Raw genomic sequence first — 15,267 nt, forward strand, 5'->3', positions numbered from 1 at the left:
TACAACCAAAGAAATCCAAGGATAGTTGTTGTGTCATCAACCACTACTACAGAAGGCTCACCAGAAAGGCATGACCCCCTGTTAAGAGACCTCTTTCTGGTGAGCCTTCTGTAGTAGTGGTTGATGACACAACAACAGTCCTTGGATTTCTTTGGTTGTATCACAGCCTCTGGAACTTTTTTTTGTATTTTTGGATGGACTATTTTTTGACACCCTTCTCACTGTTTTCCTTTGATTATTTGTCACTTTTTTAAGCGCTGCACTTCTATGTTTTTTTGTAAATAAAAAGGTGCTTAAAAATGTATAGATCCAATTGTGGGAGAGGGAGGGGACTGGAACCCGGTGAAAACAACATTTTTTTGTGCGGGTGAAGGTCCATTTTTGGAAAATTCTCAGTAGTTGTTTCTAATTCTTGTAAACCCTTGGAAGCTCTATAAGGGGCGCACATGGCTGAGTTAGGTAGACTCATCTGCTTTTAGAAGCTCAGAAACATTTTATCCGGAATACATTCCACGAGGTGTAAAGCCTTCAGAAGCTACTATCAGCCCTATGGAGAGAATGGAGGTCATGTGACTAAGGGATGGACAGGACTTCACATCACGGATCACAGAGGAGAAAAGATCATCAGGGGGAGGATTTTCTTGTTATGGGGCTGTTTCTCACTCTGGAAGTGGTATTTCAGGGAAAGTCATCGGTTTCCCATCTGCAAAATAAAATATAAAAAAAATTAGTAAAGGTCTCATCTTCATCCAGACGTTCTCCATAAATGGAGCATTCATAAAACATAAATGAGTTTTGTAAGCCCTCCAATCCATTCTGGAGGACCAGAGGATGTTCCTTCCTATTTGCCACCATGAGGTTGGAGCTTGTACATAGAGCCCTGGTGACCTCACTCTCTGACCTTCAGGCAGAATATGGAGGAACCTATGAGAACATCTTAGGTGGTATCAAAAAGTTTCGGGACTAGTTTTGTAACACGCCAACAGATGGCAGCACCAGGCTGCAAGTCAGTGTATCAAAAGACATTGTCCTGAGTTACACAGGCTGTGTACATTGGGAGCTGTGCAACTGGTGCTAATCTGACTGTGTGCGTTACCATTAGTGATGGGCAGAACACCTCCATGTTCAGTTTGCGGTCAAACGTTCAAACCCAATGAAAGTTTGGCTGTGAACTTCAAACTCAATGCAAGTCTACGGGACATGATCATATCCCCCCTTATGTATCATACATGGAGATCATATCCCCCTTATGTATTATACATGGAGATCATATCCCCCCTTATGTATTATACATGGAGATCATATCCCCCCCTTATGTATTATACATGGAGATCATATCCCCCTTATGTATTATACATGGAGATCATATCCCCCCTTATGTATTATACATGGAGATCATATCCCCCCCCTTATGTATTATACATGGAGATCATATCCCCCTTATGTATTATACATGGAGATCATATCCCCCCTTATGTATTATACATGGAGATCATATCCCCCCCCCTATGTATTATACATGGAGATCATATCCCCCTTATGTATTATACATGGAGATCATGTCCCCCCTTATGTATTATACATGGAGATCATATCCCCCCTTATGTATTATACATGGAGATCATATCCCCCCCCTATGTATTATACATGGAGATCATATCCCCCTTATGTATTATACATGGAGATCATATCCCCCCTTATGTATTATACATGGAGATCATATCCCCCCTTATGTATTATACATGGAGATCACATCCCCCTTATGTATTATACATGGAGATCATATCCCCCCTTATGTATTATACATGGAGATCATATCCCCCTTATGTATTATACATGGAGATCATATCCCCCCTTATGTATTATACATGGAGATCATATCCCCCCTTATGTATTATACATGGAGATCATATCCCCCCTTATGTATTATACATGGAGATCATATCCCCCCTTATGTATTATACATGGAGATCATATCCCCCTTATGTATTATACATGGTGATCATATCCCCCCCTTATGTATTATACATGGAGATCATATCCCCCTTATGTATTATACATGGAGATCATATCCCCCCTTATGTATTATACATGGAGATCATATCCCCCCCTTATGTATTATACATGGAGATCATATCCCCCTTATGTATTATACATGGAGATCATATCCCTCCTTATGTATAATACATGGAGATCATACCCCCCCCCCTTATGTATTATACATGGAGATCATATCCCCCCCTTATGTATTATACATGGAGATCATATCCCCCCTTGTGTATTATACATGGAGATCAGATCCCCCCTTGTGTATTATACATGGAGATCATATCCCCCCTTATGTATTATACATGGAGATCATATCCCCCCTTATGTATTATACATGGAGATCATATCCCCCCTTATGTATTATATATGGAGATCATATCCCCCCTTATGTATTATACATGGAGATCATATCCCCACTTATGTATTATACATGGAGATCATATCCCCCCTTATGTATTATACATGGAGATCATATCCCCCCTTATGTATTATACATGGAGATCATATCCCCCTTATGTATTATACATGGTGATAATATCCCCCCTTATGTATTATACATGGAGATCATATCCCCCCTTATGCATTATACATGGAGATCACATCCCCCTTATGTATTATACATGGAGATCATATCCCCCTTATGTATTATACATGGAGATCATATCCCCCCTTATGTATTATACATGGAGATCATATCCCCCTTATGTATTATACATGGAGATCATATCCCCCCCTTATGTATTATACATGGTGATCATATCCCCCTTATGTATTATACATGGTGATAATATCCCCCCTTATGTATTATACATGGAGATCATATCCCCCCCTTATGTATTATACATGGAGATCATATCCCCCCTTATGTATTATACATGGTGATAATATCCCCCCTTATGCATTATACATGGAGATCATATCCCCCCCTTATGTATTATACATGGAGATCATATCCCCCCTTATGTATTATACATGGTGATCATATCGCCCCTTGTGTATTATACAGGGAGATCATACCCGCCTTATGTATTATACAGGGAGATAATAACCCCCCCCCTTATGTATTATACAGGGGGATCATATCCCCCTTATGTATTAAACATGGAGATCATATCCCCCCTTGTGTATTATATATGGAGATCATATCCCCCCTTATGTATTATACATGGAGATCATATCCCCACTTATGTATTATACATGGAGATCATATCCCCCCTTATGTATTATACATGGAGATCATATCCCCCCTTATGTATTATACATGGAGATCATATCCCCCCATGTGTATTATACATGGGGATCATATCCCCCCTTGTGTATTATACATGGAGATCATATCCCCCCTTATGTATTATACATGGAGATCATATCCCCCCTTATGTATTATACATGGAGATCATATCCCCCCTTGTGTATTATACATGGAGATCATATCCCCCTTATGTATTATACATGGAGATCATATCCCCCCTTATGTATTATACATGGAGATCATATCCCCCCTTATGTATTATACATGGAGATCATATCCCCTCTTATGTATTATATATGGAGATCATACCCCCCCCCCCTTATGTCTTATACATGGTGATCATATCCCCCCTTATGTCTTATACATGGTGATCATATCCCCCCTTATGTATTATACATGGAGATCAGATCCCCCCCTTATGTATTATACATGGAGATCAGATTCCCCCTTATGTATTATACATGTAGATCATATCCCCCCCCCCTTATGTATTATACATGGAGATCATATCCCCCCTTATGTATTATACATGGTGATCATACCCCCCCTTATGTATTATACATGGAGATCATACCCCCCCTTATGTATTATACATGGAGATCATATCCCCTCTTATGTATTATACATGGTGATCATATCCTCCCTTATGAATTATACATGGAGATCATATCCCCCCCTTATGTATTATACATGGAGATCATATCCCCCCTTATGTATTATACATGGTGATCATATCCCCCCTTATGTATTATACATGGAGATCATATCCCCCCTTATGTATTATACATGGAGATCATATCCCCCCTTATGTATTATACATGGAGATCATATCCCCCCCCAATGTATTATACATGGTGATCATATCCCCCTTATGTATTATACATGGTGATGATATCCCCCCTTAAGTATTATACATGGAGATCATATCCCCCCTTATGTATTATACATGGAGATCATATCCCCCCTATGTATTATACATGGAGATCATATCCCCCCCTATGTATTATACATGGTGATCATATCCCCCTTATGTATTATACATGGTGATCATATCCCCCCTTATGTATTATACATGGAGATCATATCCCCCCTTATGTATTATACATGGAGATCATATCCCCCCTTATGTATTATACATGGAGATCATATCCCCCCTATGTATTATACATGGAGATCATATCCCCCCCTATGTATTATACATGGTGATCATATCCCCCTTATGTATTATACATGGAGATCATATCCCCCCTTATGTATTATACATGGAGATCATATCCCCCCTTATGTATTATACATGGTGATCATACCCCCCCTTATGTATTATACATGGGGATCATATCCCCCCTTATGTATTATACATGGAGATCATACCCCCCCCCCCTTATGTCTTATACATGGAGATCATATCCCCCCTTATGTATTATACATGGAGATCATATCCCCCCCTTATGTATTATACATGGAGATCATATCCCCCCTTAAGTATTATACATGGAGATCATACCCCCCCCCCCCTTATGTCTTATACATGGAGATCATATCCCCCCCTTATGTATTATACATGGAGATCATATCCCCCCCCCCCCTTATGTATTATACATGGAGATCATATCCCCCTTATGTATTATACATGGTGATCATATCCCCCCCTATGTATTATACATGGTGATCATATCCCCCCTTATGTATTATACATGGAGATCATACCCCCCCCCCTTATGTCTTATACATGGAGATCATATCCCCCCCTTATGTATTATACATGGAGATCATATCCCCCCCTTATGTATTATACATGGAGATCATATCCCCCCTTAAGTATTATACATGGTGATCATATCCCCCCTTATGTATTATACATGGAGATCATATCCCCCCTTATGTATTATACATGGAGATCATATCCCCCTTATGTATTATACATGGAGATCATATCCCCCCTTATGTATTATACATGGAGATCATATCCCCCCTTATGTATTATACACGGAGATCATATCCCCCCTTATGTATTATACACGGAGATCATATCCCACCTTATGTATTATACATGGAGATCATATCCCCCCTTATGTATTATACATGGAGATCATATCCCCCTTAATCTCCTCTTCTCAGTAGAGAATACATTCAGTTCCTCTTATCTTATCATGGTGTCCCTTATCTCTACCCAACAGTGTCTAGTGTGAACCACAGCAGCAGGTCCTGATCACCACCACACAAGCGGGTCCTGATCACCGCCGCACCAGTAGGTCCTGATCACCACCACACAAGCGGGTCCTGATCACCGCCGCACCAGTAGGTCCTGATCACCACCACACAAGCGGGTCCTGATCACCGCCGCACCAGTAGGTCTGATCACCACCACACAAGCGGGTCCTGATCACCACCACACCAATAGGTCCTGATCGCCGCCTCACCAGTAGGTCCTGATCACTGCCACACCAGGGGGTCCTGATATCTGTGAAGGGGAAAATGAAACAGCCCTTTTATTTATAAATAAAATACATTAGTAATGAAGCAGATGGCCTAACATCCCCTCTTTCTGTATGAGAAAACCAGTTTCACACCAGTTGTCACCCCTTCATTTGCAGGATTGTTCTAACAGCCTTTGAAGACCTGTTAACCCAAAGAGCCACCAGAAGAGACAAGCATATGTGAACAATTACTCGCATCTCAAGGAGTTCACCAAAGACACAGATAGCTGGGTACCACCCACTCTAGAGCATATAAATTGTATTAGAACTCCCTAGTTAGTCAGAGCAGACATTTTTTTGAAAACAATTCTCTGTATTTCTTGCTGCTCTCCCTGCATGCTTGTATAATAAATATCTTCATTTTATTTAAAATTTGGCTTCACCGGTCAAAGTTACTGAAACCCATTGTGTTTTGGGTTTTCCCCAACAGCCGCCACATGAACGGGTCTTGATTGCCGCCACACCAACGGGTCCTGATCATTGCCACACCAGCAGTTCCTGATAGCCGCCACACCAGCGGATCTTGATCACCGCCACACCAGCGGGTCCTGATCGTCGCCACACCAGCGGGTCTTGATCTCCGCCACACCAGCGGGTCTTGATCTCCGCCACACCAGCGGGTCCTGATCGTCGCCACACCAGCGGGTCCGGATCACTGCCACACCAGCGGGTCCTGATCTCCGCCACACCAGCGGGTCTTGATCGCCACCACACTGGCGGATTCTGATCGCCACCACACCAGCAGGTCCTGATCGCCACCACACCAGCAGGTCCTGATCGCCACCACACCAGCAGGTCCTGATCGCCACCACACCAGCGGGTCCTGAAAACTGCCACACCAGGGGGTCCTGAAAACCACAATACCAGGGGTCTTGATCACCGCCATCATCTGGGACGAGAGTGATTTGAGCTAACAGTGAGTAATTTTTAGCCTTTGCAAACAGTTTACACACACAAAACATTGCCAGCCAGCTCAAGTTGTCCCTGATCTCTGCCCAACAGTGTCCAGTGTGAACCATACCAGCGGGTCCTCATCATCACCATACCAGGGGGTCCTGATCACTTCCATACCAGCCGGTCCTGATCACTGCCACACCAGTGGGCCCTGATCACTGCCACACCAGCAGGTCCTGATCACTGCCACACCAGCAGGTCCTGATCACCACCACACCAGCAGGTCCTGATCACCGCCATACCTGATCACCACCATCTTCTGTGACGAGAGAGAAAGATTACAGCTAACTGTGAGTAATTTTCAGCCTCTGCACACAATTTACACACACACAAATAATTGCTATCCAGCTCACGGTGTCCCTGATCTCTGCCCAACATTGTCCAGTGTGAACCATACCAAGGGGTCCTGATCACCACCACACCAGGGGGTCCTGATCACCACCACACCAGGGGGTCCTGATCACCACCACAGCAGGGGGTCCTGATCACCACCACACCAGGGGCTCCTGGTCATCACCATACCAGGGGGTCCTGATCACCACCACATTAGTGTCAACGCCATGTAAAAAAATCCTACACCAGCGAGGAGGTGTTCCAAATTCTGAGCATGATGGATGAGAGTAGCGGGGAACTCTCACTGTCAGACTCACATTCAGAATATGAACCTGTAGACGGCAGCAGTTCAGAATCTGATTGAGAAGAAGAAGAGCTTCCAACTACAAGAATGAGGTATTCCAAGGAGCATCAGGCAACAACCAGCAGCTCAATACCTCCCAGTGACATGGCTAGCACTAGTAGTGCAGTTCATCCACCACATCCACGTCAGCCACCAAGGATGAAGGTCCAAATTGGGCATGCTGGCTCCACTTTCACACCTGAGGACTCTATCCAGGAAATGAAAATCCCCCCATAGATAAATAGGGCAGTGGATGTCCCGACACATACACTCTCCGAGCCTCTGACAGAATACCTTCTTTTATTGGCAATCACACTCTGAAAGAAAAAACAACATAATGCATATGTAACGGAACCGGACCCCAGACCGCACTTGGGTATATTCCGTTATCCCGCAGCTTCCCTGTCCGAACACCATCCACGGACCACACCCCTGAAATCCCTCAGGAAATAGACAGCACCCGACTCTTCTTAAAACAGGAAGTCAAATGCTTTATTTTTACACACACAACAAGTTATATACACAGGGCGGGGAAACACAACCAGGAACAGGAAATACATCATCAGCTCGCCCCATCAGTGGGAAGGGCTACAGGAAATACATCATCAGCCTGCCCCATCAGTGGGAAGGGCTACAGCACATGGCAAAGGACAATGGACAGCCATGTGGCTGAGAACAAAGGACAACACACCAATACACAATACTAGGACATTCACATTCACACCCTGTACCCCTTAACAGGCACAGGGTGGTTAAACATAAGAATTTGGGAAGATGATACAGAGGTCCCCCCACCCCCAAACATCACTCCCGTCACAGCATACACTACATTTCTACATGATACCATATTACCCATACCTCTCCAACAATCATCCATACACTATTATTATCCCTGCTTCAGTCTATCCTGAACTCAGCGGCCAGACTCATCCATCTCACCAACCGCTCTGCTTCTGCCACCCCCCTCTGTCATTCCCTCCATTGGCCTCCACTCTGTGTCCTCCACCCCCCTCTGCCAATCCCGTCACTGGCCTCCATTCAGTGTCCTCCACCCCCCTCTGTCATTCCCTCCACTGGCTCCCGATTGCCCAACGCATTAAATTCAAATGACTAACACTGACATACAAAGCCATTCATAACGCCGCCCCAAACTACCTCACCGACCTGATACCCAAATACCACCCAACCCGTACTCTTCGCTCCTCACAGGACCTCCTACTCTCCAGCTCCCTGGTCTCCATCTCCCACGCCCGATTGCAGGACTTCTCCAGGACTTCCCCCATCCTCTGGAACTCACTACCCCAATCCATCAGACTGTCACCAACCCTCCTCACCTTTAGGTGCACCCTGAAAACCCATCTCTTCATCGAAGCCTACCCCACCCTCACCTAACAGCCGATCTCCTCCACTCCTCCTACCACTCCATCCCCCACAGCCACTTCCTCCTGTACCACTATCCCCTCCCTCCTAGATTGTAAGCTCCAAGAATCAGGGCCCTTGAACCCCTCGTGTATTGTATTGTTACTGTATTGTCTCATGTTCTGTCCCCACTATAATGTACAGCGCTGAGCACACCTTCTGCCGCTATATAAATACTGTGTAATAATAATAATAATAATAATTATAATATTATAAGACGACGTAAAGGTATGATGGCGTACCTATCAGATGCTAATAATAAATTCAGTAAACTCCAACCCCTAACCCCCCCCCCCCTTCCCATTTTTTTCTTATGGTGTCTCCAAGGCAAGAAACACAGGGAAATGTCCCCATGGGCACCCAGCAACAATAAAACCCACCATTCTCCAGCCTACTTTGAACAAGTTTTATACTGTATACAGTGACGGAAATGTGTATTTGCTCCCCGGCTGATGGTGAATGTTCGCCCCTCACACAGAAATGATCGGTCTAACAATGGAATGTTCGCCCCTCACACAGAAATGATCGGTCTAACAATGGAATGTTCGCTGTAACACTGAGAGACAGAATACAACAACAAATTCAGCAGAAATGCATCTAACAAATGATGACTGATCTGCATGTTCATGAGGGAAAGAAGGATTTGATCCCCTATCATTCAGCAGGATTTCTGGCTCCCAGGTGTCTCTCATACAGGTAACAAGCTGAGATTAGAAGCAGTCTCTTAAAGGGAGTGCTGCTAATCTCATTGTGTTACCTGTATAAAAGACACCTGTCCACAGGAGCCATCAAACCATCATATTCCAAACTCTCCACCATGGCAAACACCAAAGAGCTGTCCAAGGATTTCAGGGACAAGATGGTAGACCTACACAAGGCTGGACTGGGCTACCAAACTATGGCCAAGCAGCTTGGTGAGAAGGTGACAACAGTTGGTGCAATCATTCACAAATGGAAGAAACACAAAACAAGTGTCAGTCTCCCTAGGTCTGGTGCACCATGCAAGATCTCACCTCGTGGAGTGTCAATGATCATGAGAACAGTGAGGAATCATCCCAGAACTACACGTGAGGATCTTGTCAATGATCTCCAGGCAGCTGGGACCACAGTCACCAAGAAAACAATTGGTAACACACTACGCCGACAAGGACTGAAATCCTGCAGTGCCGCAAGGTCCCTCTGCTCAAGAAAGCCCATGTCCAGCCTGTCTGAAGTCTGCCACTGAACATCTGAATGATGCAGAGGAGGACTGGTGGGAAGTGTTGTGGTCAGAGGAGATCAAAATCCAGCTCTTTGGCATCAACTCAACTCGCCATGTTTGGAGGAGGAGGAATGCTGCCTATGACCCCAAGAACACCATCCCAACTGTGAAACATGTTGCTGGAAACATTCTGCTTTGGGGGTGTTTTTCTGCTAAGGGGACAGGACAACTGCACCGCATCAAAGGGACGATGGACAGGGCAATGTACCCTCAAATCTTGGGTGAGAACCTTCTTCCCTCAGCCAGGGCATTGAAAATGGGTGGTGGATGGGTGTTCCAGCATGACAATGACCCAAAACACACGGCCAAGGCAACAAAGGAGCGGCTCAAGAAGAAGCACATTAAGGTCCTGGAGTGGCCTAGCCAGTCTCCAGACCTTCATCCGATTGAAAATCTGTGGAGGAGCTGAAAGTTCGAGTTGCCAAACGTCAGCCACCGAACCTTAATGACTTGGAGAAGATCTGCCAAGAGGATTGGGCCAAAATCCCTCCTGAGATGTGTGCGAACCTGGGGGCCAACTCCAGGAAACATCTGACCTCTGTGATTGCCAACAAGGGATTGGCCACCAAGTACTAAGTCATGTTTTGTGAAGGGGATCAAATCCTTCTTTCCCTCATGAACATGCAGATCCGTCATCATTTGTTAGACGCATTTCTGCTGAATTTGTTGTTGTATTCTGTCTCTCAGTGTTACACCGAACATTCCATTGTTAGACCGATCGTTTCTGTGTGAGGGGCGAACATTCCATTGTTAGACCGATCATTTCTGTGTGAGGGGCGAACATTCCATTGTTAGACCGATCATTTCTGTGTGAGGGGCGAACATTCCATTGTTAGACCGATCATTTCTGTGTGAGGGGCGAACATTCAGCATCAGCCGGGGAGCAAATACGCATTTCCTTCACTGTACATATATATGGATCGTCAATTTGCACCCCAAGTTGTATCAGTCTTTTTCCTCTTCATACATCCTGTTACGAGGGGCATAATGCGATTGGTGGATTATATTTTCCTTAAAACGTCATATTATGGAAATTATGTGAACATGCAGATGGTGAATACAATACACTGCTCTGACCATGATGGGAAAGGGGGGTTGAGGAACTGTTCCAGGATGAATGTACCTACTTGAATACCTACCTAAGAGACACAAGCCACTCCTCTCATCCCATGCTGCGGGTCACAATAGTTAGGTCAGGCACTGGAACTCTAAAATAGCCATTGAGCGGATATCAATCCACCTGGTGGTACTCAGTGCTGGTGCCTATAAGGGGAACACCGATGTGTAGGCACTACTTTCTCCCCTGCAGGTATTGCATTGCAGTTGGAGAGGAAGTCAAGAGGAACATGTTTCCTCTATGGATTCCTGGGTCACTGGGGAAACTATCCAATTGGATGACTTTAGCAGCCATCTTGGATCAGGCATAGCCTATTTAAGTCCCTGGCTCCCAGGCTTGGCGTGCATTTTGCAGTGGGGAGAGTAGGAATAGGTACCCCACCTGGTATGTACAGAGCTAGTGGCAGAGAAAGGTTCCTGATGAGGAGGGAAAGCATAGAGCTTGCCTGGGTATGAGATGGCCAGGCCACAGTCTGCCCATCCTAATTGTCAGGTTGTCTACATGTTGGTGGACCTGTGAGTGTTCCCGGCTGGGTTGTCTTCCCACTCAGCTTATGGTGAACTGTCTGTTCATTATTCCAATACATGTTCTTTCCTCACACTACAACTGTGTGCGTCATTGCCCCCACACCACACCTACAGGTGCCACCACTGAGCAGATCTGAATCAGCTGCAATGGTGGCCAGCAGCACAACCTCTGGGGGTCTCTTGCGAACATCGGATGATGGCACCTAGGGGTTGACTTACTACAACTGGAGAGTACACAATCTGGTGCAGCTCTGCATAGGAACCAATCAGCTTCTAACTTCAGTTTGTTCAATCAGGCTTTGACAATAATACCTGGAAGCTGATTGGTTTCTATGCAGAGCCGCACCAGATTCTGCACTCTCTGGTTTTAGTAAATCAACCCCTATATGTCATTGATTTCCATCATTAAAGTGTATGTATAGACGATGTTCGTAGATTTGGGTGGAGTAAGTGAGGGTTAGAACCCCACCGAGTTATTTTCTTCTGACTTCCTGTCTTACTTTTCTGAAACACAACAGGTAGTTAGAGCAAAGTTAGTGATGGGATTCCCTCTCTTAGCCAGTTGTCCCCGTTACAAGTGCCCCCCTGTGAGATGTCCCCTCTCTTCTTGTTCTGGGGACAACTCTAACATTTTGGGTTCCCCGTCGCTTTCTTTCTTGTTGACAATCGTCACCAATACAAACAAAGGGGGTGAATCTTCCATATGGGAACACAGATAGGGATAAAAATCTAACAGACGGCTTTACCCTCCCCCCCTCTATCCAAAATCAAAACAAAAAGGTTTTTCCTAGAGATACACTGTCATATCTGCACTGGTGGTGTCCGGGTCTTCTAGTTGCTCCTCTGGCCTTTCTCTTTGTTTCTGTGTTGTGATTCCCCCATTACATCAGACTTTATTGGGTCATAATACCTGATATCACAGCTCGGGCGGTCCTCTTCAGTCTCCCCTCTTTCACCACACAGAAGTAATGTTTATTTGTTTCCACATCCATGTTCAGCACGGACTCCACCTTCTTCCGGCCATTACTGATGTCAGTTACATTACGTGTTCCATGTTGGGACAGATCCGTCTTCTGCTCATCGTACCACTTGACCCACGGATTCCTGAACACGCCAATATCCATACATTTCAGACGCTTCTTCCCATCAATGTGAATGACGGTAACTGTTGAATCAGCTGCATTTAAATCTAAAAATAAAAAAAACTTAACGTTACATTCGAACTTCAGATTTACATTTTGTTTAATCGATACGTTGATCAGTCATTTCAAGAATGAAACGTGGTTGCTGCAGTACCCAACATGTCTCCAGCACTGACCCCTTCAGAAAGTCCTCTCCAGTCCGGTCCTCCTTTGTGTCATTGAAAATAAAGCCCGAGGGGGGGGGGGGGGTACTCCAGGGGGAAAAGGGGGAAATTTGTTCTTACAATGGAGAAGGCAATCACATTAAAATAGTTGGCATTTATTAATTGCATATAATCAGTACTTAGTAGAACCAGCTTTGGTTGCAGTTTAAACTCTTTGGGGTCATTTGTCTTTGGGGTACCAGCTTTGCACATTTAGGATCTGATCCTTTTTTTTTTTTAACAGTTCTCCATATCCAAATAGCTAAAACTCTGTTGGGTTGGATGGAGGCCATTGATGAACTGCAACCTTCAGGTCTTAGTTTCTCAGATGGACTTAGGTCTTTGACTGGTTTCAATCCTAATATACTATGAGCTGTTTCCCCGAGTAAACTGAGGGGCCTTGGAAATGGTAGGAGCGAGCTTGTAGCACAAGGATTGAGCAAGTTGAGTCTGTTTGGACCCTATGAGAACCGTAGGTTGCATATTCTGGATGAGAATCCAACTGCATGGGGTTCCAGCATGATGGTGGTTGTGAAGTGGATTTGTACAAGCACATGTAGCACTATTTTGTGAGCATTGTATTTATAATTCATGTAATGTAACACCCTCCTAGTTATGCTATGTGGAGCAAGATTCACAATGGGTAGACAGGAGCTGATCAGCAGCCCAGGTGTAATAGTCAGAGGGGTCAAATTGTAGTCAGGGCTGAGAGGCTCTGCAGGCCAGCCCCTCTGGAATTTCCCCCTGCTCTGGGGCTTTTGCAAGGAAGGCCTTGGAGACAGTGGTTGGATCTGAGGAGTGGCCGGCTGCACTCTTAAGGAACCTCAGCCCATCCCCAACTGAAGGCTTGGCAAGGGGCTGGTCTCCCCTGAAAGTGTGAGAGCTTGCTTAGTGGCAGGAGTGTGAGAATATTCGGGTGGAAGTGTCAGGAAGTGAGAAAGATGTAGACTGTAAGGAAGGAGTCTCCCCAGGAGGCCTGATGGGATGGGGCCTGCCTGTGAGACTGGAGCTGGAGAGGAGGAAAACTTGGCCCCCTGAGACAGGACCACCTGTATGGCAGGAAATAAGAAGCCCAGCTGATAGACTTGGTAGCAGCAACCTACCCACCAGAGGTACAGGAATACACCTGCACCCCATGGGTGGATTGGGGAAGGAGCACTCTGGTGGGAAACCAGATTAGCCCTCTACTAGTGACTGTGCATTTTTAAAATGACAGGAGCCAGATCCCCTGCTCAGGAATAGCCCCCAGATTGCTGAAAGAAAAGAAGTTCATCTAGGGTTTGGGGTGGTACACTAAGGAGACTCTGGCTAGCTCTCCAACAGAGACTGTGCTGAGAAGGAAAAACTTGTAGATAGTTCAGGAGGATTGTCCTCAGTTTTCGGTATCCTTGTGCATCTTATACTTCCCCTTACCCTATCCAAGTTCTAATCCACCTAAATAAACATAAAAACAAAGCTCAAGGACTGATTTCTGACTCCGCATTCAAGCTTGTGTGGGAAAAACTGTTCCCCTGGCTGTGCTGGACTATAGGGGGACACAATTAATCGGTAACCCCTAAGGGGGTAGTGCTACAGACAGCATAATGTTTTGTATTACACTTGTTAATATGATATGCTACACTATGGATGCAATATGATACAAGGACAGTGGAATATATGGGGATTCTCAAGAAGAAAGAGGGGAACATCTGGAAGAGAGGAAGATATTTGTATCATGCCTGATTTCACCCATTCATACAAAAGGGTCATAATAATCTAATAAATGAATCTGCGATCTATTGTTCCACAGACATGAAAGGAAGACCATTACCTTGTAGTCCCACTGAATGAATGTCTGTTTCTATCTGTGTGCTGCATGGGGCTGAGAGCTGTGGTCACGTTGGGCCTTGCCTGATCATAAATGCAATCTGCTGTGTATCTGGCCTTCTCCCAACCTGGTAAGCTGATCCTTCATATGAGTTCTTCCCACTCCCACAACCATGACTGTGTAACAGCGTGTATTCCTGGCTCTGGGATTTACGAGTTCCCCAGAAAGTGTTTTGAGTTACCCCAAAAGTGTTCTGAATTACTCTGAAAGTATTCTGAGTTCCAAGTTACTCTGAGAGTGTTCTGAGTTATTCTGAGAGTATTCCAAGTTACCCCAAAGAGAATTCAGAGTTCCAAGTTACTTTGAGAGTGTTTCAAATTACC

The 15,267-nt window shown here is 44.9% G+C and overlaps 1 protein-coding gene across 2 annotated transcripts in view; it reads right to left on the reverse strand.

Moving 5' to 3' along the window:
• Positions 1–247: 247 nt before the first annotated feature.
• LOC149435237 (butyrophilin subfamily 2 member A1-like) overlaps positions 248–15,267 on the reverse strand; it is a 54,016-nt gene continuing 38,996 nt past the window's right edge. The window contains exons 7-9 of one of the 2 annotated variants that reach the window (XM_089662868.1): positions 12,643–12,921; positions 5,722–5,762; positions 248–703 (exon numbers count right to left, since the gene is read on the reverse strand). In XM_089662868.1, the coding sequence (XP_089518994.1) occupies positions 689–703; positions 5,722–5,762; positions 12,643–12,921 (335 nt within the window). In that variant the 3' untranslated portion in view covers positions 248–688. The remainder of the gene's footprint in view (positions 704–5,721; positions 5,763–12,642; positions 12,922–15,267) is intronic. The other variant, XM_089662869.1, reaches the window with a different exon arrangement.

This window comes from Staurois parvus, unplaced genomic scaffold, assembly GCF_062004578.1.
Source record: "Staurois parvus isolate SC_StPar_1 unplaced genomic scaffold, SC_StPar_1.0 ptg001572l, whole genome shotgun sequence".
NCBI classification, from domain to species: Eukaryota; Metazoa; Chordata; class Amphibia; order Anura; family Ranidae; genus Staurois; species Staurois parvus.